Source organism: Anarhichas minor, unplaced genomic scaffold (genome assembly GCF_050575085.1).
Source record: "Anarhichas minor isolate MPS153535 unplaced genomic scaffold, ASM5057508v1 ptg000029l, whole genome shotgun sequence".
NCBI lineage: Eukaryota > Metazoa > Chordata > Actinopteri > Perciformes > Anarhichadidae > Anarhichas > Anarhichas minor.
Genome location: NW_027466475.1, coordinates 2,113,449 through 2,141,289, shown reverse-complemented (window position 1 = coordinate 2,141,289; position 27,841 = coordinate 2,113,449). Strand labels below are relative to the sequence as shown.

The window sequence follows — 27,841 nt, the reverse complement described above, 5'->3', positions numbered from 1 at the left end:
TACTTTTCCCACACTACATTTCAGAGGGAAACTTTTAACTTTTAAAATTTATTTGACACTTATATTTACTAATTACATGAAAATATATACAATGTGCTTTTTATATGATGCAGTATTTTACCAGTAATCTAGTCTACAGTTTTCAAAATATCTTAAATTGGGTTGACAACGTTAAAATACTCTGACATGTTATTTGTTAGTGATAAAAACTAAATAACATAATATTCGATAATAATGTAACACAGTCAAATAATCCTTTAAATATAAAATATAAGTATCTATGAAACATACTGTGCATACATGTATCTTAGCTCCACAATTACCAGCTGCAATTTTGATCATAATCCAGTAATAGCTCAAATCTAGCCTACAATATTATGTAATGGGTCATACTGTATAATGAGTACTTTTGCTTTTGAAACTTGAAGTACATTTTGCATATAATACCTCTGTACTTTTACTTAAGTGAAGGTATTTCCTCCACTTCTGCGCATGGCATCTATTTCGAGGAAGGACGTGATGGGTGCACTGTCCCTTTAAGACTTTCTCTCTCGCGCGCTTTTTGGACTCTATCGCTTTCCGTCGTTTCAGCAAACACTTGCGCTAGCGTACTTGTGTGTTGTGCAGAGGAACTGGTTCACATCGAAAAGGTTTAACGTGGACTAAGTCAACGTCTCAGAATGTCTGGAGGGACCACACTGGAGAACGCGAACCCTGTGGTGTTCCAGCGGTCCGGTGACAGGCTGCTGACATCGAACGAGGAGGACGAGGACGTCCATGACCCCATCGACGAGAGGGAAATATTCGATATCCTGTTTTCAACTTAAGCTAACGTTAGCAATGCTACATGACGTCAGACCGGTGTCACACCTGACACCGGTCACGTGTGTGCTTGTTATTAACCTTCTTTTTAACTTTATTTTATAACATTAGCTACTAACGTTAGCTGTTGCATAACCTGGAATATTATACGTTTATATTATTTATATACATATAATACTATTATAATAATGATGATAATAATATAAATATAATAATATATACAGTATATGATAATAATATAAATGTAATAATAATGATATAATAATATATATATTATAGTTATAATAATATATACAGTATATGATAATAATATAAATGTAATAATAATATAATAATATAAATATAATATATATTTGATATTATATTAAACATATAACTTACCTTAAGTATTGTAACTGGTGGAAGAAGTACTTAGACGTTTACTACAAATACACAAATATATTTGGATCAATGCTAAAACAAATATAACTATGCAATCAAAAGAGTGACAAACATTTCACTCATTTCAATTATATTTTGCTCTTAATTACTTTGTGCTTTTAGGTTATTTACAGTAATGGTACAGTTGCATCACTTTCTTTTTACAAACAAAGCATTGTAATAGTTTTAATGTCGCCTATAATGCACAGTAATAACAGCATCACGTGTGCAGCACATAGAGGCAGAGGTTGTGTTGTTTTCATTGTGTCGTCTTAAACTCTTTAACTAAAGTTACATCTGATCAGATCCATCAGCGACCCGGAGCATCCTCTGTCTCTGGAGGAGCTCAATGTGGTGGAGCAGGTCCGCGTCAAGGTACAAACCTGTCATCGTGTGTTTTGTTTGGGGGGGTTTAGGTTTTATTTACTCCAAGGTGAATAGGGGGGGGGGAGGGGGGGTTCTGTAATTGATTTACCAATATTCTAATTTAGTGAAGACAAGGTTAAAACAACCCTGAACTTGACCACCATTCATCTCTTTACTACATCATATTGTTCTTTTAAATATCACATTTCAAGTTAACTAATGTTCAGCCTTCAGCATCAATGTAAACATTTACTCTGTGTCTTCTGTGATTGTTGTGGTGCTGAAAACATCTGTCCCACTGCACAAACATTCATAACAAGCAATGGAAATCTCATTCCGTGTGTTGTTTATTTAGTCCGTTTCTATGAGATTGTCCTTTTTCCTCAGGTCAGTGACGCAGAGAGCATCGTGGGCATCGAGTTCACACCTACAATCCCCCACTGCAGCATGGCAACACTCATTGGTCTGTCAATCAAAGTCAAGCTGCTACGCTCCCTGCCAGACAGGTTCAAAGTATGTGTGTGTGTGTTGGTAACATGGATGCACATTTAGTTACTTAATATAAAGAACATATAATGTGGGATTAGTGGCGTTAGTGTTTTGTTCTTCTCCAGTCTAAACACGGTGTGTTTCTCTATTTCTTCTCAGATTGATGTCCACATCACTCCCGGGACTCACGCCTCAGAGGAAGCAGGTGAATATGATACAGAGACAGCAGTCATGGTGCATGATCCACTAGTCATAGCACCTTTTCTAACACGGTGTTTATGTTGTGCAGTGAACAAACAGCTGGCGGACAAAGAGAGAGTTGCAGCGGCTCTGGAGAACTCCTCGCTGCTGGAGGTGGTCAACCAGTGCCTGACCCCCACCAGGAGCATCTGAGCGGCCAATCGGCTTTGTCGTCTTCTGCTATCAGCCACCGATCAGCCAATCATGTTTGACTCTTGTCTTTGACATCTGAGATGTGTCGGCAAAGCTCTCTACCCCCCCAATCACCAATCCAGGTGTGAACAGCTGCAACTGGTGGACACTGATGCAACAAAACCATCTCAGCACCTAAAGAGATTAATAGAAGTTAATAATCTTCATGCAGAATAGTTTGGACAGAGCGGTTACATTTTACTTCCATCTGGGAATTTGAAATGAAGAAGCTGCCTGTCAGGTCATTCAACGTGATTCCGGTTTTATGTTATTAAATCTGTATTCTAACACATGCAATTCATCATTTTTTGCAATAATATTGGGACTTTTGTGGCAACAATCCCCACCTGTATATAATATTGATGCTTTTGACATTTTAATAAAAATGGAAATTAAAATAAAACAGTGATGATATGTTCTCGGTATTTTTCTTTTCTTTTCTTAGGTGATACAAAGATATGTATATATTTATATGTATACATATATTTATATTTATGTATTTTATTTTTCTAATATTAAAATAAAATAGAACTTATTCATCTGTGTGCAGGCCAGGAGCTGTTTTCAGGGAAATCCAATTTAATTTGTGATATAAAGTTCAATGTCATGCGGTCCAGTAAGTCCTGTCAGAGAGGACTTGACTCAGCTATTTGTGTATTCTTGAGGCCCGTATGGTGGTGGTGCTGTGAAATATCAAACATCACCACCCAAGATCGTTTTAATCCAGTGGTTTAGTTCAACAGCAGCGTTGACTGTCCTGAACTCTCCACGCAATACAACATTTTCATGTCTGTGTTCATCCAGCAGGAGGCGTCCTTATTCTCTTCCTGCACATCAAGTGCAGGAGGCTGAAGATGAGAAGCCTCTGTGCCGTGGCTCGTTGTGCCAGATTGCCTCCTCAGATCTGAAGGACAGAGTCGTCCAACATGCTTGTCCACCCACTCGCACCTCACTGAGCAGCTGTGCTTTAATTCTTACTCAACCAGACGAGCTCACTCAGATCTCGCACAAATAGGAAAACTAATATGGCTTCAAATCTCTATTCATCAGATAACATGGCACGTGAAGTCATACAAGTGTAAGGAGAGAGTGAATGGTCATTCTCTAAAATGTCACCTTTAATAAATGTTTCCCCTATTGGGGTTAGGGTTTGGACTTAAATTTCTGCAACAATAGATGTGATTTTAATAGTATGTCTATAATGTCTAGAACACACTATCATACATTTATTGTGTAGCCTTTATTGTAGGAAATAGAATACAAGACTTTGCAAAGATGGTTATGTAATCCTATTTTTAATCTTGACTCCCAGAGAGATATTTATTGCCACTCTGTGAGTGATTGTTGGCAGGCACTGACATAAAATCCATTAATAATTAAACCCTAATATAAGTTCTACTTTAAAGTATAAAACAATAATAAAAAAAAACAGACCTTTTAAGGCCATGTAGTGGGTAAATACTTGTTTCTTAGGCTCAACTAATAGCCTGTATATTTTTTTTTTCTCCAGCTCCACATCTGGAAACATTGCATCACTGCTAAAACCCTGGATAAGAGACCCAGCCGGCACAGCTGCATGAGCCCAATCCAGAGCCGTTTATAAACAGGGTTAAGTCAACCAAAAACATGCTCTCAGAGGGTGAAGAGGAACAGGAAGCCAGCTCAGGACAGCAACCGGATTAAACTCTTCCAGATGTAATGTAGCCTATTGACAAACAAATAGATAATACATGGAATTAAATAGATGTGTAGTCTCTTACAACAATATATAGTCAGCTTAGCCTACCAACGCTGCCAGTGAGCTTTATATTATTAATGGTCCTTATGTCCTCATATTGCCCATGCTTACTGCTGAAAGTAAGGTTATTATCTCACACGGTGTTCCGCTAAAGAGTCTCTACTCAACCCCGCCTACATACGGCTCTGGGTGGAGCCCGCTTAGCTGGCCTGCCCGCCTGGCTGCCAGTCCTCTTCTGCAGACTTCAGGATTGGCTGCACAGACCTCCTCCACACCAACCGCAGCATATTGACGGTCGATGGAAGATTATTAGCCCGTGCTCAGCGTTTCATTCTGACACAGGTACGTTGAGCGAACGTTATTTTTAAGTTTGGGTCCAAGTTTTGCGTTTGTGTGTGTGTGTGTGGAAAAATAGCTGTAATAGTGAAGCGGAAACCGTGAGACCCGAGTTCGGGTTTACAAGCCAAACAAAAAAAAGCAGAAGTTGTCATCCTGCAGAGAGCAGCTCGGGAGTTGCTCCAGCAGTGATGGCTGATGAATTAAGACGAACTGTCTTCTCTGCCGTCTTAAGAAGCTTTTATTCGGCTGCTAACGTCTTGCATACTGGTACAGGGCTCTGGCAGGGGTTTCTGGCAACAAGCCACGGTTTGTCCTTTTCTTCCTCCCTCAAATGATGGCCAATGTGAGTCTAGTATGAACCGTTTTCCTTTTCAAAACTCCCTGTGTTTTCATAAAACGAGCCTCGTGTGAGGCTGCAGCTTGTCACATGTAGTCAAGATGAACATAAGGCATGTGTTTCTGCAGAGAGAGAGAGAGAGAGAGGAGGGAACAGACTGCAGTGTTTTCACATATTTTGGTGTTTTTCTTTTCAAAGCGCTTTGTAGGGAGCGGGGACCACTGGTGGGTACACACACACACACACACAGACATGCTTTTGACTTCAGTTGGACTTCTCGTTCACATCATTAGGTGGCATGGAGTCAGAAGGAAAGGGAGTTTGTTTATGTGTTATGTGTGTTTGTTCGCAGCCTGTTTGACAGAAAGCTATTTGGCTGCAAGCGCTCTCCTCCATGCACCTGCATAGACACACATTCTCCAAGGCCGAGCTGCTTCTGTAAACAGTTTAGTTTACAGAGAACTGCTTGCTTTGAATGGAGGAGTTGTGAGTTAACACATGATACTAATGTGACGGACAACAGAGTAATGAAGCTGCTTTCCCCTCCAGAGGCCTGTTCGCTCTTCTGGCCGCCTCTGTTTCACCGGAGTGACTTTCTGGATGTTGTGCAAGTGCACACGTCTTACTTCTTTTGAAGAGTTCTCCTTTAGCAGAATGAGCTCTTAGTATATGAGGGAGATGCAGTCATGCAGCACGCTGGTCTGGTTGAAATGAGAATCTTTAGATCAATAAGAATATTCTCGTAGCGACATCCTGTACGTCACATTACATTCTATAGACCAAACAGCCAAACGATGAACTGAGATAATAATAGACGGATTGATGGACAATGAAAACAATCGTTACTTGCAGCTCGAAACCAAAGTATTGAATAATCTGATTGACAGTCTTATTGTGCACATCAACGCTCTCAGGATGATGGACCTCTTTTGTTTAGTGGTGGGGAGCCATCTTCATTATAGATGTAGGAATAAGACCGTGGGTCTTCTTCCATAGACCTGTGTGGAATTTTGCAGCTGCTGTCACGTCCTTCACAGATCCCTCAGAAATGAATCCAGCAAGTCACTGCTGCTCGTTCATCCGTTCTGTTCCTTTTGAAATGTTGGTTTTCTGGACCTTTTGTGCTGATTCCCACCACAGATCCATTGGCCCTTCACAGCATTGCAGTGTTGCATTGTGGGTCCCTCGAGTGACACCAAGATCAGCGAGTCCATCATCTCTAGGTGACCTCCAGTCCGTCTTGGTTCTGCCTAGACGACAGTGGGGTGCATGTTTTGCTGTTTGCTGTCCTTATTTTTGACACATTCATTTCGCAACCTGGCAACCCTAAAAATCGAGAACTTCCAAGCCACAAAAAGTCCCTCATCACTGATGTTTCTCTGCAGTCTGTAGGTCGTATGACATTCACTGTGTGTTGACCTCATTGAGTTATTGTGGAACAATAAGACATCTTTGTATGGACTTTATATTTGGGACTACGCTGGTTCCAGCAGAGGCAGCTCTGAGCAGATGCTGTTCATCTTGGATCTCATCGGTTTATCTGACGGTTTCATAAAAAAAGGTTTAGGTTTTGTTCGTCGTTCAACCTTTTTTTTTTGTTACGTGAGCACGTTGCCTCTGGTTGTGTTCTCATTCATGTGCTCTGTCACAGAACTAGTTTTAGTTCATTGCAGCTTGTGAGTTCTTGGCATTCCTGAAGAGCTGCGTTGGTTAGGAGGTGAGGGGCTGGGTGGATCTCAGCCACGTCTCCACGCTCCTCCATTCATCCAAATGTGTCTCCAATTGAATTCTACCGAGGCATCGCATCATTTCAGATGCATTCAGAGATAAACAGAGACCACGCAGGAAGAATTTAAGTGTGTCTTTGCAGTCAGAGGACAGCATGTGGGTCGTAGTAGAACCATAATGCAACACTGTGCTCCCTCCTTGTGCTCGGCTCTGTTTCCTGAGTGAAGCATGTGATCCTGGCATCTCTCCGTCCATCCGACACACAAACTCATGACCGTGTGCCTCATGTGTCAAGAGTGCAACAAGTCAAAGACTTCGACAGCCATAATTTAAGCACAAATGCAACAGAAAAAAAGCTGTTAGTATTCGATTTACATTCAAAAAGATATAAAAGTGGAGGTGGATGTTGCTCATTTTTATTGCCTCTACCAACAATGCATTTTTGAAACTACATGAACAAAATTTCATTTGTTTTGTTGTTATTTGAATACAAGTATAACGACTCGAATGAATATAGTCTGATGCATTCTCAGGTAAAAGAGCTGCAGGTACAGCCAGAGGAAACCTCAAATATCACCACAGTGAAATGACTCTGTGTCTTGGTATTTTCACACAGCCGAAGCATTTGAAGGACATTTTGTGGCAGCTGTGCTTGGCCCACAGTATATGAGTCATGTGTGGTGTGATGTGTGATCACAAAGCGTCCTAAGTGACTGATGAGCCTGCAGGCGAGCTGCACTAATGTTCATGTGACTGTGTGACATGATGACAGGATGGGGGGGACGAGGACATATCAATTCTCTTCTCGTCTCCCGTCTCTGGTCTCTTTTTATTCCAGTTGTTCAGGCCAATGAATCCAAGGGGGCTGTTTGTCATTTAGGTCTGTGTTATTGATGTGGAGCGATAAACACTTGAACCTGATGACATTATTACTTCACGGAGTCTGTTGACGGGCACGGATGGTGCTGCTGATGTCAATGCGTGACAAAGAGGAAATATAGAAAATATTGAGACACTACTCGGCTCCTGTTGCAACACCATGGCTGTAGTTTCGATAAAACTGTGTAGAAATGAACAGACCTGAGATGCAATGATACTTGATATTTTTACCCTTGCCACAGAACAGTGTTTGCAACTGATGCCTCAACATTTCGGTGACCTTTTGTTTACCTGGAAATACAAAGTGTGACTCTTGTTAAAGACACAATGATTAGCATTTGTTGTAACCTTTAAATGGCTGGTGGTGAGACCCAGCGTGTAAAAGTCAACCACAGACTCACTTTCCTTTTGAAACGAGCTTTGTCCGCGTGGCCTTTCGCCTCGCTGTATTTGAGTTTTTTCGGCGCCGTGTCCGCCATTTTCGTAGCTTCCTCTTGGATGCGTGCTTACGATCTGCCACGCGATCGCTACGTTTTTATTGAGGTTGACGTCCAGAAACGTGCCGAACAAAGCAAAAGGAATAGAAAGGAGAAAATCCAGGCAGATTGCCGACACACACTTCTAGTGCGTCATAAGGGATGCTTGAGAGGAATTATCCGTCTATTTATTGTTTTTTTTGGAAAATCGTACTCGCTGTGCCTTTTTAAGGAAAATAGTTTGACATTCTGGGAAATTCATCTCTGTATTTTGTGGTGGAGAATTAGATGAGAAGATATGTCCGTTAAATATGAATGTCAAGCCAGCAGACTGTTAGCGTAGCTTAGCACAAAGACAGGAAACGGGGGGGGGGAAAAGCTAGCCAACTAACGCGTCATATCGCGTTTGTTTTTATCCCACACAAACCCAAAGTGTGACATTATGAGTTATCTCCATCTTCTCATCTAACTCTCTGCCAGAAAGTGACGGAAGAGATTTCACAAAATATCGCACTGTTCCTTTAAAGCTGACTCATTGATTCATTTAGTGTGATTGCAGCCGGAATTGCTGATTCATGAATGTAACAGCAGCGTGGTGTAACGTGGTAAGGGCATCTCAGGCATCGCACCAAAAAAGAACTGCATTTCAGCAAAAAGGAGAAAATAGTCCCAGACGCTGAAGACACTAATAACTGCATGTATGGTCATTTAAGGTGTTTCCGCTATTTGTCCAGCCAACAGAATCAAACAGGGTAAGAACAATATCTAAAGGTTTGACAATTGGGCTGTCTTGTTCAAATTCAAACTCAATATTTATTTATGTATTTGGAAAAAAGAACAATTTTGCCAATGCATCAAAATGCAAAAAAAAAAATCTCTTTTTGGTGATGAGTGATTTGGAAAACAATCCAGGAACAAACTTTAGTTATTTTCGTAAACCTTTTTCGGGGGAGTTATGTTTGTTTCATTCTCATCATTTCACCAGTATCAGTTCCGCCTGTAAACATTAGCTTAATATATGGAGACCCACAAAGTTCCTGTTGCACTTTTGTTTTACGTCACGGCTAAGAGCTGATTTAACAGTGTGCGCTTTATTTATTTCCTGTGATGTAGTAGCCTACTGCAATGGCCCCTGTGCTGAACACTGGCCTTTTTTGTATGTTTAACTGAAGTCTCTGCTCCGACACCCCCCCCCCCCCCCCCTCCTCCTCCTCACTGGAGCCTGGAAAGGAAAACCAGCCGAGTCGAGGGGAGGAAGCCAAGGTGCCTCTTTATTAAGAAGCAGCTCCAGTTGGCTGGAAAGAGGAGACAAGAGAGAGTATTGAAGCGCGGCCGACGGTGGGGCTGGCAGGCCGCCGCTGACTGTGCGCTGCGAGGCAGGAAGTGTGACACTGAGAGCACAGGAAGTGGCTGCTGTGGAGCTATGCTAACCCTTTCGTCCAGCAGCTTCAGGGGGCTGGGATCACTTCACTGTCAGTCAAATAGAAGCTGTTCTTCATTTTCTAACAATAGGGGATGGCTGTCCTTTTGAGGTTTTTGTTTTTCTTCGTCAAGTGATGTATGAAGGCCTTTATGAATATATTTCAGGATGCATTTTGAGGATAATCCACTTTCGGAAGGTGAATTGAATCGGAATCAATGGAATTTATTGAGAAGTGCATGAAACAGAACGGAAGCAGCAGCATACGCTCATTTGCTTCTGTGATTCTGTCTGAATTCCCTCTAATCTCTCCTCATTTCCTGCCCATCTTGTGTCCTCAGTTGTCCCTCCTCATCTTTTACTTCTTCTTTGTTGTCGTGCATGTTTTGAACTGACCACTGTTTCTCCTGCTGAAACACAAATGAGTGAACAGTCACTCCTCTGCTCATTGAGGGCTCTCCTTTTCTTTCCTCCTCCCAAGTTCACAGAGGAAGTACGGCGTGTAATCGACCATCAACGGTGATCTCAGACATCGCTGTCTTTAAGTAGACGATCCATTTAATACGACAAATACACTCATTTATCTGACATGGTGATTAAATGTCAAAATATACAGAAAACTATCTGGTGTGATTCAATTAAAAATGGATGATGGAGACGCAAACATGCACCGGACATGTAGTTCCTTTTAAATGAAGGTTAATTATTATGTATAATAATGCATAAAAATAGAAGTTTGCAACCAGTTGCTGCATTTGATTCTAATTTAGAAAAGTCTGTCTGATAAAATAGAACAGATGTAAAAATTTCTCGGTGGATTAATGCACTCTGAATGTGGTGGATTAGTATTTCCACAGTTTATAAAACCTTGTTTCAGTCCCCCCTCCCCCCCCCCCCCCCCCCCCTCCCCTCCCTCCCCCAGGTGGGGAACTGAAAAAGAGGAAGTGTGTGTGTGTGTGTGTGTGCTGTATATAAGGTTTGTGTAAGTTGAAGTGGGACTTCTCAGAATGTGAGATGTCAGTTTAGAGGAAGAGGAATCAAGAAGTTCTACTCGGTGCACGATGATTGTTTTTAAAAAACAGATTTTTAGACGCTGCTAATCTTCTGCTTTTCTCTGTTTCCAGTTGTATGTGGCTGCTCTTCACGTTCTGTATTTGTATGAGGAATGAACTAAGGTGCTTCTTCTACTGTCTTCTGAACATACTGCTGATTCTTCTATGGACACAGATTGAGTAAGTAGTGATATTTCCTTTTCTTTTGACCACTGAGAGGTGTTCACCATGTTCTCAGGTGTGATGAAGTGATGTGTTAGAAGGACTTCTGATATGTAGTGCTGCGTTCGATCAGAGGACTCCAGCCCAGTCTTGTTTAATGCAAAGAGAGTTAGTTTCCTGTGTGTGAGGCTGAAACGATTCGGTGATAAATCATTTGGTTGATTGACAGAAGATCAATCTGCAGCTTTTTCCATGATCGATTAATCGTCATTTTTCCATCAAAAGATGCACGTAGTATTTCGAAATGCTAACCCCCATGAGAAGGTAGATGTTGAGCATGTGCTCATTACTCAGAGCTACTACTGAGCAGGCTTTCCTTGTTCATAAACGTCTAGGGAAAGTGATTATGGCAACGTGACGTCATCAGTCCTTAAAGTCAGAGTTGGTAATCTTCTATCAAAACAATTTTTTCTTATATTTTTGTCTCGACAGCAATTGATAAAGATTTTTTTTTTTTTTGACAAAATAGTCGCAGGACTTTAATAAGCCTGTCCAATCATTTAACTCGGCCCAAATATAATGACTGGACGGCTACCTGCTTACCTGTGTACCTGTTTACCTGTGTACCTGCTTACCTGTGTACCTGTTTACCTGTTTACCTGTGTACCTGTTTACCTGTGTACCTGTGTACCTGTGTACCTGTGTACCTGTGTACCTGTGTACCTGTGTACCTGCGTACCTGCGTACCTGCGTACCTGCGTACCTGTGTACCTGTGTACCTGTGTACCTGCGTACCTGTGTACCTGCGTACCTGTGTACCTGTGTACCTGCGTACCTGCGTACCTGCGTACCTGCTTACCTGTGTACCTGCGTACCTGCTTACCTGTGTACCTGTGTACCTGCGTACCTGCTTACCTGTGTACCTGCGTACCTGTTTACCTGCTTACCTGTGTACCTGTGTACCTGTGTACCTGCTTACCTGCGTACCTGTGTACCTGTGTACCTGTGTACCTGTGTACCTGCTTACCTGTGTACCTGTGTACCTGCGTACCTGTGTACCTGCGTACCTGCTTACCTGTTTACCTGCTTACCTGTGTACCTGTGTACCTGTTTACCTGCGTGTGTGCTGCCCGTGCAGTACTAGCAGTTGTCATGTTGGTTGTTTACGTTCATAATGATCATTTTGGGGGGAGGCTTTGGAAGGAGGCCTGAAGGGGGACGGGCTGTCAGTGTTGACGACTAACCGACTTTCTCGCTGTTAAATATTACGACTTTTTGCAGCTAATGCTGCAAGCTACCTTCATTGGCAAATAGTTTGCAGAACTGTGCTGGTTTGAGCGTATACTCTTGCTGCTTTTCCCATGAACCCCAGCTTTAGGCGATAGCTCTAAAGCTGGTAGTTCAGCAATAAGAGCAGATGCACAGACTAAAGGGTCTTTAATGGTATGTTGATATGAAGGTATGTTGTGACCCAACATCTCTATTCATCAGAGATATTAGCTGATAGATGTAATGTCGGCATGTATAGTGTTTCATTGCCATGTTTGAAATTGATTTGATTCGTCACAGTGTATAGTGTATAGATGTATGGAGGGCTTTGTTGGTATTTATTTAGCCTTCCTGGCTCGTCACCTGAGATAGATAGAAGGATGAAACATGCAACATGAGCATGAAATCGAATGGGCCTCAGTGGTAGCTGCTCATTTTATTGTAAATGATCAGAATTCCAGAATGTGAGAGTGAAACTCTTTCCCTTCCACCAGGTAAATCACACAAAACAGGTTTTAGGAAATAATTCACCTTTTGAGCAGAGTTTGTTTGCACACACACGAGAATGTAAAACATCCAGATGATGACAAAATAAGAAATATGTCAGGAGAGGTCCAGAGGCCACAGGGTTATACAACCGACCTCCTCTCAACCGAGAAAACAAACTAAACTTAGAAAAATACAACAAAAAATAATGACAACATGAAATACAAAATTAATAGAGAAATATCAACAAATCCAATAAAAACAAAGAAATACTTTGTCCATATTTAAACATACTCGGGTCACATCTGGTTACACAGCACATATATTAAGAGAGGAAACACACACACACACAATCCTTGTTAGTAAGACAAATACACGAGGACTTTCCTACAGAAGACACTCATCTGTTTCAGCATTAATTTCTTTATTTGAAGAATGTTCAAGAGGTAGAATTAACCTGCTGAGTCAAAGTCTAAAACAACAGCAATAGAGCCACATCTGTTACCTGTGTGTGTGTGTGTGTGTGTGTGTGTGTGTGTGTGTGTGTGTGTGTGTGTGTGTGTGTGTGTGTGTGTGTGTGTGTGTGTGTGTGTGTGTGTGTGTGTGTGTGTGTGTGTGTGTGTGTGTGTGTGTGTGTGTGTGTGTGTGTGTGTGTGTGTGTGTGTGTGTGTGTGTGCGAGCGAGCGAATGTGAACACACCACAGGATGTTAGCTTAGCCACTCAGCACTGTTCCTGCACAGCCGACACATTTATTACGACCCTGGGCTTCATTCAAAATGTCTAAAAATGTCCTTTTCCCAAACCTCATGTTCACAGTCGACTCAGATTTGTAACTTTTTAACACTATGGACTGTTTCTTGATGATCTCCAGAAGAGAAAGACATTAATGTATCTCATTTGAATGTTGTTAATTAATGCATTACACGAGGTGTGTTTGATTTGTCTTGTGGTTTCTGTAACATTAACGTTAAATATTGAGCCGTTAGAGTGCTCGGGTGGAGTTGAGTCAAAAGCGATGGGAGGTTTCCACTTAATGATACACCCTCTACCACCCACCACCATCACCCCTGTGACAACCACAACACGTGTCTGCATCTCTGTTTAGTTCTAAAAACAAAATTGTGTGTGTGTGTGTGTGTGTGTGTGCAGTAACTCTAATGTTATGTTCACACTATAAGCGACACAACAACAGGCTACAAGTGATGGAACTACAAACTGACGGCTCACACTTGCATGTCGTGCTTCAGAGGGTCGTGACGCGCTGCAAACCGAAGCTGAGCTGGTCTCAACTTTTCACAGCGCTCCAATCAGGCGGCGAAGCGTCGACCAATCGTATGTTTTTGTTTCACCCGGTTTCATCTTTTTAAAACCGCTGTTAGCCGGTTCTCAGTGCTACTTAACGACCTAAATATGTAAACGAGTGCTTCAGCAACACTGAAACGGCGACTCGGCGTCAATATAGCCGGCCACGTTTAGACGTTTTGTCGCTCTCAGTGTGAACAGAGCATAATGAGGTGGAGGAGCAAGAGGAGGCTCAGTAGCAGGATGAAGACGCCTTTTTATGGCCGTTTGTAAACTGAAACATATGTGAGCATCATTCAGTGTGTGTGTGTGTGTGTGTGTGTGTGTGTGTGTGTGTGTGTGTGTGTGTGTGTGTGCGAGCGAGCGAATGTGAACACACCACAGGATGTTAGCTTAGCCACTCAGCACTGTTCCTGCACAGCCGACACATTTATTACGACCCTGGGCTTCATTCAAAATGTCTAAAAATGTCCTTTTCCCAAACCTCATGTTCACAGTCGACTCAGATTTGTAACTTTTTAACACTATGGACTGTTTCTTGATGATCTCCAGAAGAGAAAGACATTAATGTATCTCATTTGAATGTTGTTAATTAATGCATTACACGAGGTGTGTTTGATTTGTCTTGTGGTTTCTGTAACATTAACGTTAAATATTGAGCCGTTAGAGTGCTCGGGTGGAGTTGAGTCAAAAGCGATGGGAGGTTTCCACTTAATGATACACCCTCTACCACCCACCACCATCACCCCTGTGACAACCACAACACGTGTCTGCATCTCTGTTTAGTTCTAAAAACAAAATTGTGTGTGTGTGTGTGTGTGTGTGTGCAGTAACTCTAATGTTATGTTCACACTATAAGCGACACAACAACAGGCTACAAGTGATGGAACTACAAACTGACGGCTCACACTTGCATGTCGTGCTTCAGAGGGTCGTGACGCGCTGCAAACCGAAGCTGAGCTGGTCTCAACTTTTCACAGCGCTCCAATCAGGCGGCGAAGCGTCGACCAATCGTATGTTTTTGTTTCACCCGGTTTCATCTTTTTAAAACCGCTGTTAGCCGGTTCTCAGTGCTACTTAACGACCTAAATATGTAAACGAGTGCTTCAGCAACACTGAAACGGCGACTCGGCGTCAATATAGCCGGCCACGTTTAGACGTTTTGTCGCTCTCAGTGTGAACAGAGCATAATGAGGTGGAGGAGCAAGAGGAGGCTCAGTAGCAGGATGAAGACGCCTTTTTATGGCCGTTTGTAAACTGAAACATATGTGAGCATCATTCAGTGTGTGTGTGTGTGTGTGTGTGTGTGTGTGTGTGTGTGTGTCTTAACGGTGTCACTTCAAAGGATCATCACCCTTTTCTCCCCCTCTGTTTTTTCTCTCTGTCCATCAAAGGAGGCATTGTGCATGCTAAGCTAATATTAGGCTGAATGTGTGTGCTCGAGACAGAGAAGGAGAGAAGTTGTGTAGTGCGTATTACATTTCAACATGCAGGCCAGTTTCCTTCGGCGGAAGTTGATGTTTTTTCTGCATTCACTGCGAGCTGCTTCCGTCTCATCAGCACATCTTGCACCAACTGACAGTCGCTTCATAAATAGACTCAGTTTGCAGCTTCTAGTCATCGGTGTATTTTTAAGAACAGTGCACTATTGTGAAGTGTAAAAATGACAACTGTCAGCCACTTGAAACCAAGCCGGGGTTTTCCGTTACAGTCACCCCTTCTGCTGGTCTGCAGTGGTTTCACTGTCATTTCATCACTGCTGCAGGAAACAAGTCGATGTGCTACATTAGAGCAAATCTGTGAAAGCCACCGTGACTTTAAATACAAGTAAGTACCGTCGGCACAAAGTGGTGGAGGTACATTTCCCTGCCACAGAGGGTTCAGTCGTGGAGGAGGTCAAACAGAAACATCTGCAGTTGTCAGCACAGTGGAAACGTGCACATGTGCACGTGGCTTTAAATCTTTAAATCTGCCAGCGCGGCTTCAGCAGCCAGCCGTTGTGCAGACGTTTCTGTTGTGAGTGACGTTTTCCTGTTCTGCTAAAGTTTTCCTTTTGCCAAAAAACCTCACCGAACCAAGGTTGATTCATTTATCTTTAACTGAAATATGACTTCAGTTATTGTTGGATTGTATCGTAGTGATTCTCATTACTTCAGTTATATTTGCTGGTTCACAAATGCAAATAATTGCAGACTTTTCTCTGCTTTGCGTCATAAATTGAATGCTTTGGGCTGTTGGTCACACTAAGTAAACAAACCTGAGGCTCTGTTGACTTGTGATGCATTTAATTTAAAATATGTTAAGTGTATCTCTGCTCCCTCCTAGAAAATCATGACTGTCGGACTTTCTGGAATTTAATATTAGTATACAAATGGTTTCTATCGATGCCTGCGCCGCATAAAGCTCTGACATGTTTCCTGAGAAATTCTACCCTCAAACGTTAAACAATCAATAGAAATGCAACCTTACATCCTGAACAGTATGCATATGTTTGATTGATTACAATATGCAATGTTAATACACATTGCCTGCCTCCATGAAAAGTGAAGCATGTTTAAGCTCTAACACCGAGGCCTTCTGTGCATGCTGTCCTGGTTATCGGCCCTCACTCAGTGTTAAAGCTTATTTCCTGTGGCTTCCTTCCATCATGGACCATATTGGGAAATTATTGACTTATTAAGGATAAATGTAAACTGCTTATCTGCCATAAGACCTTATTGAACTGGGCCATGAATTATTATTATTATTATTATGTAGGACATTCTGTATTAGAGTTAGCTTAGTGTGTTTATATTGTCATCAAAACGGCATCACAGAGGCGGTTTATATATATGTATGTACTATGTATGTATGCATGTATGCATGTATGCATGCATGTATGCATGTATGCATGTATGCATGCATGTATGCATGCATGCATGCATATACGTATATGTATATATATGATGACATGCTGGAAATAAGAATGCTAACATGCTAATGTTTACCATCTTTGATAAAGAGATGAAGTCAGGGGATCACCACCAGCATTAGGATTCATCCTCTGGGGACGATGAATATCTCTATGAATTTGCATGTTGGTTGAACTATTTGCAAGAAAATGGTATTTTACAATAGTTAGCCCTGTTTTTCTACAAGTATTCGAACTAACTTCAGTTCCTATGTGGTTATATTTTCAATGTAATCATTTGACTTGGGGCACCGCTCTTAAATTTTCATGTTCCTCGTTCTAATTCTTTCTAAACTTTTAGTAAATTAGTTTTTAGTATCATACTTTAGGTAGTTTGAGTACAAAGGTTTCACCGCTCATGTCCAGTTGGGGTTTTTCAGAAATGTAAAGAACCGCGTTGGATTTGGAAGTTCAGGCCTGAGTCAACATCTCACTCGTTGGTGATCATGCAAGAACTTCTGTTCCGTCTTTCTGTTGTTTTGATGCAGCGTACACTTCGGAGTTCAGCAGAAGAGGTGCAGAGAAAGACAAGACAGGGACACACGGAAAAAGACAAAATCTCAACGTCAGTTTTCGGTTTGAGACGTCGAAGGTGACAAACCACGCAGGAACAATTGAGATTAGATGATAACAAAAGTTCAGTGGGTGAAGCTGGCAGAGAAAAGACGGCTGACGGGGAGTGATGCAATAGATGAATAGAGCGAGTATAAGGAGGAAGGAAGAGAGAGAGAGAGTGGTGCTAAACAAATGCAGTGTGAGGGAGAACGATGGTGCGATGCACGGTTGAGAGAAAGAAAGAGACAGGGTGGATGAGAACGTCAAAATGATGCAGAGCTTAGATGTAGAGGTATCATCATCCTGGCAGCCGGATGGCTGCGGTGCTGGAGCCGCGTGGTGACTTCCTGTTTGTCAGCAGCATACAGGAAGTAGGAGGCCCCTAGAGCATCGTGTGTGTGTGTGTGTGTGTGTGTGTGTGTGTGTGTGACTTAATATGAAGTGAGAGCTGTGTGAGGGGAAACGAGCAGATTTCGCTGTGAATTTAAATGTGTGTAATGTGCTTCATATATGTTTCATGGCGTTTAACCTGACCTAACCTTTAGGATCCTAGTGCAGCTGGTTCTTGTCACTACAAGGAACTTTTAACTGGTTAAGAAACCATTTCAGTACAATACTGATGCCTCTATATGACCTCAGAAGTAAACAAGACTACCAGCAAGAAGATCGGCTATTTCTATCCTAGCAAAATTAGACCAAACGATTTTCGGCACGCAGTGCTCACCAGACACTGCGACCTGCAGTCGGTCTCTGCGGGTCAGACTGTCAGACCCTGCTGCAGTAGAATGAGGGGTTTTCTAAAGGAAGTCTGGCGCTCAGAAACACTACTGCTTTAGTCCACAGGGACCGCCAGAATCAACACGCAATGTTTTTTCCCTGTAGTACCTTTTAAGTTGATGTTGTAGAACTGATTTAATGAGCCTGTTGTTGATGCTCATGTCCTTTCCAACTAGAGAATGACGATCGTTAGGTTGATCACAAATATCACGAAACGAATTTGGCCTAAACATCATTTATGCATGCAAAAAAGAAAAGTTTTACTAAAATGGGTGATAGAGAAGTACCTAAATATCTACGCTTTATTCTTGTGTTTTGTGTGTACCAGGCTGTGCAGTTCGGATGGGGAAGTGCTATATCTGACACTTCTCATGTCAGTAATGGAGTTCAGCTGACTGTTCAACTTGTAAATAGATTCTTTTTTTGGGGGCTGATATATGTAGTTTGTGTTTCTGGGCATTGACACAGAACAGCAACGCATCATCTTTCCTGCTCTGCACATTACACCAATGCATTGTGTGATAGTTGGTAATAAAAGGGTATCTGTCCTGAACTGTACATATACAGTGTGGTTTTTATAGGTAACTTGCAAGTTCCTGTCAGATGAAACATTTATTGTAAGTGTGTCGTTGCCTGTGAGCTCATTACCAGCTGGTTGGAGTGATTACATTGCTGTTCATCACATATTCTAAGCATTTTAATCATTTCTGTTCAGGCTATGTCTACTGTATCTGTACCGTCAGTCCCTCCAGGAAGTCACTTTATCGTGAACACACTCTGCAATAGTTGCAGGAATTTAAAATTGATTCAAATTTATTCCCCGGAATACCTCCTTGAAAAATGATCGAAATTGAAGAATGCTCTGCCTATTTTTATCAACGACCGACCATTGATGCACACAAATGATCAATTTCAGAACCACAAAATCAAGCCACAATTCCAACAGAGGAAAAGGGGCATACCATCTCTTGACACTCTCCTATACATTTTCTCAAGGGTTGTTTTGAACGCCTCACCACTTGACGCCATCTTGGCTCTTACAGGAGCTAGAAAGTTCTGATTTGTTGAACAGGATGAAACCTGAGTGGAGCTGAGGTGTTGTGAGCAAGCGGCCACCACCATAGCAGAGTGTGATGGGCTGAGATCCCGTCAATCTAGAAAGAACAAAACATCTATATTCAGCCAAGCAATTCTGAAACATGTCACTGAGACACGTTTAAGGAAGTGAAATGAACTATTGTGACCACTACTTCCTGTGGACAAATTGTATTGACTTTGTTTACACAGAGAGGTTCATGGTTTTCTCAGTCGCTTCAACACAATAAAATGTTTCTAGCAACCTTTGAAGGCTTTACCGCTCATATTTAGGGACATTGACTAAATACAGTTTCACACTAAATAGCATGAGAACCACGAGGTTTTGTTTGAGAAGCTTTTTGGTGTGTGTGTGTGTGTGTGTGTGTACGTGTACGTGTGTGTGTGTACGTGTACTGTAGATGGAAAGATAACAGTAAACCTTTAGTTTGTGGGGACACCCTGGAACTGTTTCAAGGATCCCAGTCTCCAGTTTGTTCTATTTTATATATAGTTACTACAGGGAACATTCATTTTGTGTTGATTCTGGCGGTCCCTGTGGACTAAAGTGGTAGTGTTTCTGAGTACCAGAGTCCCTTTAGAAACCTCTCATTCTGCAGCAGGGTCTGACGGGTCCAGCAATATGTCCTGGGTCTCCAGCAGCGTGGTGTCGGTCTTAGTCCCAGTGGGAACCAGAGGAGCAGAGAGGAGAAGCTCTGCTCCTGGAGGAGAAGGAGGAGGAGGAGACACTGCTGCCGGGAGCTGAGCTCTCCTCCTCCCTCCGGACCTCCGACTGCAGTTCCAAGGCTGCAGTAAAGCTGGATCTGGGTCTGTCCGCGGTGGACCGGTCTCTGCTGGAGGATCTGGGTCTGTCCACGGTGGACCGGTCTCTGCTGGAGTCTGAGCTGAAGGAGTTTCTGGTGAACCTGCATGAGTTCATCTGGTTTCACCAGAATCCGACCCGGTGGCTCCGATGACGAGCATTAAGAATAACTCTATAGAAACAGACCATCTTCTCTCTGATGGTCTCATTACTGATGGAGGTCTTATCATATCAGTCTTAATCTGAGACTGTTTCATAAAGGTTGTGTTTGATGTTTCCTCCAGGGTGCAGCGTCCAGTGAACACACAGTGAAGTGGAGAAAGGAAGATGCCACCCCCTCCTCCCCCACCACCCCCATGCCCTCCTCCCACCTTTGCTTCTGTAAGTCATTCTGTCCGTCTCTCTGCCCAGTTAGATCAGCAGCTGTCCTCCTGACCCTGCTCAGCAGAGACATCTTGTGGATAACTTGTATAATAACTCATATAATATATATTCTCCTGTTTGGTCTGAGTGTTCTCCGCTCGCTGCCTGTTGTCTTTTTAATTCAGTTTTACCAAGACACTCTGTCATCCCCCTATACAGATGTAAATTGATTTAACACACAGTCCCTGTATGTGTTTGTGTTTCAGGCCAACACAGAGAAGCCAAATCTCAACCGCTCAGAGCTGCATGGAAGGTCCGCTCTGCTTACTGACATCAGTAAAGGCTCCAAATTAAAGAAAACTGTTACCGTTGACCGCAGTGGACCTTTACTGGACAGTAAGTCGTGTGTGTGTGTGTGTGTGTGTGTGTGTGTGTGTGTGGGGGGGTGTGTGTGCAACAAATCATTTAATATCTTTTGTTTATCTCCTTAGAACCTAAAGGAGGCGGCGGAGGAGGAGGAGGAGGAGGAGGAGGTGGTGGTGGTGGTGGTGGTGGTGGTGGAGGTTTTAGTGGAGGGGCTCCTGCTGGTTTAGGAGGCCTCTTTGCAGGAGGGATGCCAAAACTGAGGTCTGCAGGAAACAGTGGTAAAAATGGTAAAAAAAACGTGATGTGACTGGATGTGATTGACTCTGGATGATAATAATAATAATGAACAACACAGAAACACCTCTGACATTTTGTCTCCCCTCCAGACTCAGGACCCAGCCGAGGACCCGTGCTCCCCCCAGGAGGTCGCTCTTGTGGTCCCACCCCCTTCGGTGGGGGTGGAGGCTCAACTGGGCCACCTAAACTCCCAGGAGCCCCTGCTGGTGGGCGTAGCAACGTCCCTGATCTTCCCAAGGGCCGGCCGAATTTCTCATCCAGACAAGACACTCCAGGAGGCCCGCCTCCTCCTGTACCCAGCACACCTCGACCCAACCAGGGCTTCCAGCCTCGTGTCGGGCTTCCTCCGTCACTCCCTGGAGGACCCAGGCCCAGCCCGTCTTCTGGACCTCCACCTCCTAGTCTTCCACCAGGGAGGCACGGAGGATTCTCTGCACCTCCTCCTCCTCCCTCAAACAGCAGCAGACCTTCCTTACCGCCTACTCCTGGAGGGAGGCCTCCACTTCCAGACGACCGACCCCCACCTCCACCTGTGGGTGGTCATCGCCCATCTATGCCCCGCGATGTGCCCCCTCCTCCTCCCTCCGTCAACTCCAAGCCTTCCTCCTCGGTCTCTTCCTCCTCCCCCGCGTCTCGTCCCTCAGTCGGTGGGGGTGCGCCCCCTCTCCCGCCGGGCCGACCGGGCCCCCCTTCTCTCCCGCCCACCCCGGCTGGAGGGGACGACCACAGCACCCCTCGTCTGCCCCAAAGGAACCTGTCACTCAACAGGTACTGGTGAACTTCTATCTGTTTCTGCCATTAATCCATATTTATTAATAGTTAATGGATGCGTTGCATTTCAGCTCCATCTGGCTTTACATTCACAGCCTTATCTCTATTAACATGTGGCAGAGGAAGGCACATTTTATTTTAGTTTGTTCTTCAGAGCTGTAGTAACATTTCTAAAGCAAAGGCACCATGGTTCTCACTTCTTGATGCCGCCGGCGTCCTCGGCCGACCTTACTGTCTTTCAGAGGCTTTAGTGGGCTCAGTTTTAGCGCTAAGAGTGAATCTATTGGAACCAACCATGTCATGCTAGCTTAGCTGGAAGGAGGCTAAATAACGCTCTAAAGTTTGGCTACATTTTGGCGAGGGAAAAACTGCAATGGCCATATTCACAGGGGTCCCATGACCTCTCATTGCAATATATTTGAATGAAAATGGGATCTATGGGTACCGCAAGTCTCCCCTTTCACAGACATGCTCACTGTAAACTAATCCCATGCAGATTAGTGCATGTCATGGTGTATTTGGATATCTCTGCATGCTGGGGTTTGTAAAATGCAATTCTTGAAGAAATCTCCAAAGTCTTTGATACTAAATCACAGCATGACTTTTTCTATGGCGTTCCTCAAGGTCTTGGTGTCTGAATGTGATATTTTGGAGGGAGTTTTGATCATTTAAATCTCGACTGGGGGAAAAAAGGGCTGTGTGACAAATGGTATCAAACCAAAAACTGCTGCCACATCTTATGAGAGCTATGTAATAGGTCATGGGAATGGACTTCATACACTTCCATCATAATGCTCTAAACCCTTATACACTAAACCTTCAGCACACTGCTGAGCTGCATCTCAAATTCATCTTCAGTTCTCCAGCTTTCAGATGTTCACCACTTCTTTGTGGCATTTAGAAGCAAGGTTGACCTGCTGTCTCCCCCTTAAATACCCCCCCCCCCCCCCTTAAAAATACATATTGATTTATTGTAAAGAATGGTGGAGTAAAAAAGGTCAGCTGCTCGTTTTCTTACCATACAAATTGTTTGGTGTAATATTCTGTTCCTCCTTGCCAGCCATGGTCCGCCTCCACCACATGGTCGGATGGGATCTCTCCCTCCTCCACCCAACGAGAGACCGCCGTCTCTTGGAAGGAACCAGTCGTCCACACGCCCCGGTGAACAGCCTTGATTCCTTGATTGATTGATTGATTGATTGATTGATTGATTGATTGATTGAACAGTGGGTTACTGCTGTATACAAACCATATGAAAAAGACGAGCTGTAAATATTGGAGGGGAATGCAGGATCACTTTTCGTCAGCTTACATGTCAATTTTGATTTCTTCCTCCGAAGGGCCTCTTCCTCCCCTTCCTCCCTCAGGTCGTGGCGTGGGTGGGGGCAATGTGAGGTCATCACCCGCTCCGTCTCCTATTGGTCGGCCAGGCCCGGAGCTCCCTCGCGGGGGACCTGCTGGCGGTAGACCACCCCTCCCTCCGGACCGGCCGGGGATCGGAGGGGCCCCTCCTCCTCCTCCACCACCCATGGGTAACGGCTTCCAGAACACTCACCACAACCAGATACAGGGTGAGTAAAATCCCTCAAGGTTTCTGTGAGTATTCATACAAGAACTTGTGGGGAATGGAGAGAGTACGCAATATAAAGTGTGGCACAAAAGAACAGAAAATAATACTGTATTTCACCAGTAAGATGGAGCAGGAGAATGGAGCAAAAGCACAGATGTCATTTATAAATCCATGTTTGCTAGAGGTAACTTTAGAGGCAGATAATAAACTCTATGCCTTGCAGAGTCTTTTTCTCCCAGTTTCTACAATAGAAATCCGTTGCCCTCAGTGTTGTTTTTACCACATGAGTTCAGATGTGTTCAACTGTGGCAGAGGAACCCACTGGCCCACGTTTGTGTTGTTTTTATCCCATTGAACCAAAGTTTGATTAGGAAGGCTGTGGATGAAAGAGGCGACGCTCCTAAATGTCCCTCTCCAGAAAGATCTGACAGGTTTTAATCATATTTCATGAGTAGTGTAGTGCTTTTAAACAGATTTTAGACACAAATACTCTTTGAGGTGCTGGGTATCAAACCTATAAATTACTGACTGAAATCTGTTAATTCAGTAGTACAAGTTGTAACAGAATGGACTTTAAAAATGTTGTTCTTGTTTTTCTAAATGTATTTTGGAATAAGATATAGCTTACACATACTACACATACATTTTTTGAATTCATAGATGCATTGGACTGTCAGTAAATGCGAGAGCCTTTGTCATTTGGATTCGGAACTGATGTAAAATTTTTATTTTTGTGCCAAATTGATATTATCAGAAACATTTCCCAACGCAATTTACTTTCTTCCCCCGAGTTCTCCTCAAGTTTCTCTGCACCGGTTCACTCCTGTTACCAGAGTAACCTATTGACCTTTATTTATGTTATTTATCTTTGTTGTTGTTTTTGTGTCAAATCAGAAGAATAGTGTATCGGTTTTGTCGGTGTGATGGAGAAGGACCCACTGACCTCCATCTCTTTTTAAAAACAGACGAGTGGGAGTGTCGCTTCACATTCCATCCGGTGTCGGACCTTCCTCCTCCTGAGCCCTACGTGCCCTTCCAGAAGACCTACCCCAGCAAGATCGGCAAGACTGACGGCAGAGGTCAGTGTCCGACACACACACACACACACACACACACAGTCGTGTTTTCATAAGTTTTGGGGACATCACATTGACTTATAGTACATTAATTTCCTGGAGACTTATCCTAACTGCTACCAGCCTAATCCTAAACCCTTACCCTAACCCTAGACCAAGACCACCAAGAACAAACACAAAACTTTTATCTCCAAAATTTAGGAGCTAAGAAAGAGAGCCCGATCATGTTATCTATCATGCAGTCTTTCTGAAGTTTCTACAGCTACTGGCCGGCTGGTCTGTGAAACAGTGCCACCTGGTGGAAGATAATTACATCTCCTCCGTGTCTTTGCTTCTTTCCAGGTTCTGGTAAAAAGGAGAGAGGAGCTCCCCCTCTTCCTCCTATACCCAGGTGAAGAAGAGGAGGCAGCAAACACAGCCCCTGGGACTACTTTCTCTCTTTCCCTCCCTGGCTCTTTCACTTTCTCTCTCTGTCTGTTGCGCTCATTGGGCCTCATGCAAGAACAACGCCTACGAACAGATCCGTTCTCAAGTGGCTCGTACGAGTGATTTAGGAGAACTTCTTCACCAATTTGAATTTCCTCTTAGGTACGAATATATCTCACGAGAGCTCCAGACCCGTCGTAGGACTCATCTGCTGTTATTTAAGTCTACGTTTTTCACTAATGAGTTGTATGTTTCTTAACTTTTAAGCAATTTTGAGTGTGAAAACCACACAGGACATTATTCTGTTTGAATTATTGGCTAATATAATTCTAAATATATTCATAAAGCATGACAATATCACCATTCATTAAAATTGAGGCTATTGTATATCAATATCAACATCTTAAATTATTTGACCCACTCCCGTTGCAGTCATCCATGGCCTTGCTTTAGTGAGACGTTTCCTGCTGCTGACACTGTTAAACATTCTAGACTTTTCTTTATGGAAACAAGACATATTGGGCAGAACACGTGGCCATATATGGTGTTGTTGGGGCGTTACTTATGTCCATTTACAGTACTCATGAATGCATGTTCGTCTACGCACAGGTGGCATTCATCATGTTTACACAGTACGAGAAAGTCAAGATAACAACACAAAGATGTTCTTGCATGAGGCCCGATGTGCTTTTTACCCGCGGCATGTGGTTTCATCTGTGGACTGCAACGAGTGAGATGGACCTGAAGTATGGTTGACCAAGTAAAAATAAAAAAGAATGTGGATTTTACATCACGTGCCTCTGTAGCAGCACAGACCAAAGCCTGTTCATACTCCGGTACACTGTGTTCAGATAGAAAGAAACAACACAGTTGGACGTCCTTTTAGGCACTTTGAAAAAAAAGTGTTTTACAACCATGCTGTTGCTGGACAATACTTTATTGACCTGGTTGCTGTGAGACAGTATTTTCATGAACCTTAATCCACTTTGACTTCCATCAACTAACTTGTTCACCCTTTTGCTTACTGTGGTTGATTTATTCCATATTTTGCTTGCTAGATATTATATTTTACCAACCAGCTTCACCTTTTATACAATAATACAAACTCTGACTTGACAAACACACCAGCATTGGGCATGTAGCATGTGTGACTTTCCCCAGACAGCGTTCGGTAAAGATAAATCAACATGTTATGGCAATAATATTGTCAAGTGCCAGTTCCTCTGCAGGGCTTATAATGCAACCACTCGGCTTGCTCAAGTGTTTTGACAAGTTTGTCTTTTTTTGTTTCTGCTGTTTCCCATCGTGCCTATTTTTTCTATTCAGGATTGTATATTCAGGCTGCTTCAAAGAATTAAGGGAATAAGCCTTTTGTGCCTTAAATTATGTGTGTGTGTGTTTGTGTTTGTGTTTGTTCAGCTGGATTGGATCACCTCTGCTGATGTAAAATGAAGCAATACAGCCACAATATGTAGAATACTCAGTATAGCAAAGTGTCGACACACAGACAGACACGCAACCAAACTGAAAAATGGCCACAACCTCTTGCCACCGCTACATAACCGCATCAGGTGACACACGGTTGTGTTTTTAATTTGCCAAAGCCACATTGTGCCTTCACAGTACGTGTGCATCTACATCCGTGTGTTTCTGTTGGAGCCACTGATCGGTACTTTTCATTTGACTGTTAAATGTGACGGGACATTTGATGTTTATGATTGAGATGTTTTTGTGGGATGGACGTGATTGTTAATTGTTGCTGTTTCGCTTAAAGCTGCGTTGACTTACCATGAAGGACCTGTGTATGTATCTGTATGATTTAATCAGGAGGTATGGAAGGACTGTGTTATTTTAAGTTATCTTTCTGTGCAGTATTATGTTTTTTTTTGCTTCCCAGCACGGCTTTGAATGGCCTTTTGTATGCCTGATGTGTTATTATCATGTGTCGGTCAAAGAAACGTTTTCTTAAAGACAATCATATGGAAGTAAACATATTTACATCAATAAATAAAAATGCTTTAAGATGCTTAATGTGCTTTACCTGCAGTGACATGTGCATTTATTGGGCTACACAGATGCTTACAGTCATTTCATCACAAACAAGCGGATGAAGCGATTTATTATGTATTATCATAGAAACAATATGCATCATTTACATGTTTGTGCAATAAAGTCAAGAAGGAACCGTGTGTCATGATATATAGGATGTCGGCTATTATGTTATATCATAATATGATTTAGCTTATCTGATGTAGAACTTTCACTAGTCAACAATCTCTTATGATCATTTCTTCTTGGAGTAGTGGAGTTGCTGTAGGTTTTCAATAGACTGCAGCGGGATTTGCCCACAAATTTAAGGAAACACAAATGAGTCCTTCTCAGATACTCAAATACATCAATGTTTGCCTGTGAAGCAACTACAATAGATGCATTTTGGTTGTGTAATATTTATATGATTTAGTATTTATTAAGGTATCTAGTGGAACACTGGTGGAATTCCTCTATAGAGTACAGGCTTGATCTTTGATGTCAATGTTCTCAAAATAATCTAAAAATGTCTGAAGCTTAACATTTGAAAATGACTGGTTTTGTCTCACCAGGTTATATTATATCATATATCAAAACAAGATATTAGTGTGACGTTAATGTTTAGAAATGTTAGTAAAATATGATATAGAATAGAGGACAGAAAGGACACATTTGGACATTTCTGTTTGAGTGAAAAACAATGGCGTCTTTTTGTTGATGAAGCTTCAAGCTTTTTAGAATTGTTTGCATTTTGTGTGTATCGAAAGCACAAGAAACACTTTAGCAGCAATCCAGTGAAAGTTTCCCTACAGTCCTAAAGCTGGAGCTCAATTATTTACTGCATGGCTGTGAGTGTCACAGTGAATCATGTTTACACGTCATTACAGGAGGTAAAGTTTTAGAGATAAAGGGGACAATGGAGCTGTGATGGCCGAGTGGTTAAGGCGTTGGATTCGAAATCCAATGGGGTATCCCCGCGCAGGTTCAAATCCTGCTCACAGCGTCATTCTTTGATTAACATGATAAAATAACGTAGTTTGCCCTTTG

The 27,841-nt window shown here is 42.7% G+C and overlaps 2 protein-coding genes and 1 non-coding gene across 6 annotated transcripts; all 3 read left to right on the top strand.

Moving 5' to 3' along the window:
- Positions 1-587: 587 nt before the first annotated feature.
- ciao2b (cytosolic iron-sulfur assembly component 2B) lies at positions 588-2,943 on the top strand. Its single transcript, XM_076104192.1, has 5 exons — positions 588-809; positions 1,540-1,617; positions 1,996-2,121; positions 2,257-2,302; positions 2,387-2,943. Exons 1-5 carry the CDS (start codon positions 681-683, stop codon positions 2,488-2,490), a joined length of 483 nt encoding a protein of 160 aa, XP_075960307.1. The 5' UTR covers positions 588-680; the 3' UTR covers positions 2,491-2,943.
- Positions 2,944-4,474: 1,531 nt separating this feature from the next.
- Positions 4,475-26,806, top strand: wipf1b (WAS/WASL interacting protein family, member 1b). Of its 4 annotated transcripts, XM_076104129.1 has the most exons (10): positions 4,479-4,609; positions 10,571-10,678; positions 20,182-20,278; positions 20,527-20,656; positions 20,752-20,913; positions 21,013-21,691; positions 22,755-22,855; positions 23,035-23,265; positions 24,230-24,343; positions 24,683-26,806. In XM_076104129.1, exons 3-10 carry the CDS (start codon positions 20,225-20,227, stop codon positions 24,733-24,735), a joined length of 1,524 nt encoding a protein of 507 aa, XP_075960244.1. In that variant the 5' UTR covers positions 4,479-4,609; positions 10,571-10,678; positions 20,182-20,224; the 3' UTR covers positions 24,736-26,806. The 4 variants fall into 4 exon arrangements, with proteins under 4 accessions (XP_075960245.1, XP_075960244.1, XP_075960246.1 ...); XM_076104130.1 differs by lacking the exon at positions 10,571-10,678 and having other exon boundaries at positions 4,475-4,609; XM_076104131.1 differs by lacking the exon at positions 4,479-4,609 and having other exon boundaries at positions 10,440-10,678; positions 23,062-23,265.
- Positions 26,807-27,715: 909 nt separating this feature from the next.
- On the top strand, positions 27,716-27,797 carry trnas-cga (transfer RNA serine (anticodon CGA)). The gene has a single exon. It is a non-coding gene; the product is annotated as a tRNA-Ser (tRNA).
- Positions 27,798-27,841: the final 44 nt, after the last annotated feature.

Excerpts from the sequence above, each read along its gene's own strand:
- wipf1b (XM_076104130.1), top strand. The coding sequence starts at position 20,225 with ATGCCACCCCCTCCTCCCCCACCACCCCCATGCCCTCCTCCCACCTTT. Across the intron at positions 20,914-21,012 it reads AGGAAACAGTGGTAAAAATG|ACTCAGGACCCAGCCGAGGA; the intron begins GTAAAAAAAACG and ends TCTCCCCTCCAG. Across the intron at positions 21,692-22,754 it reads AGGAACCTGTCACTCAACAG|CCATGGTCCGCCTCCACCAC; the intron begins GTACTGGTGAAC and ends CCTCCTTGCCAG.
- ciao2b (XM_076104192.1), top strand. The coding sequence starts at position 681 with ATGTCTGGAGGGACCACACTGGAGAACGCGAACCCTGTGGTGTTCCAG. Across the intron at positions 1,618-1,995 it reads TGGAGCAGGTCCGCGTCAAG|GTCAGTGACGCAGAGAGCAT; the intron begins GTACAAACCTGT and ends CTTTTTCCTCAG. Across the intron at positions 2,303-2,386 it reads TCACGCCTCAGAGGAAGCAG|TGAACAAACAGCTGGCGGAC; the intron begins GTGAATATGATA and ends TATGTTGTGCAG.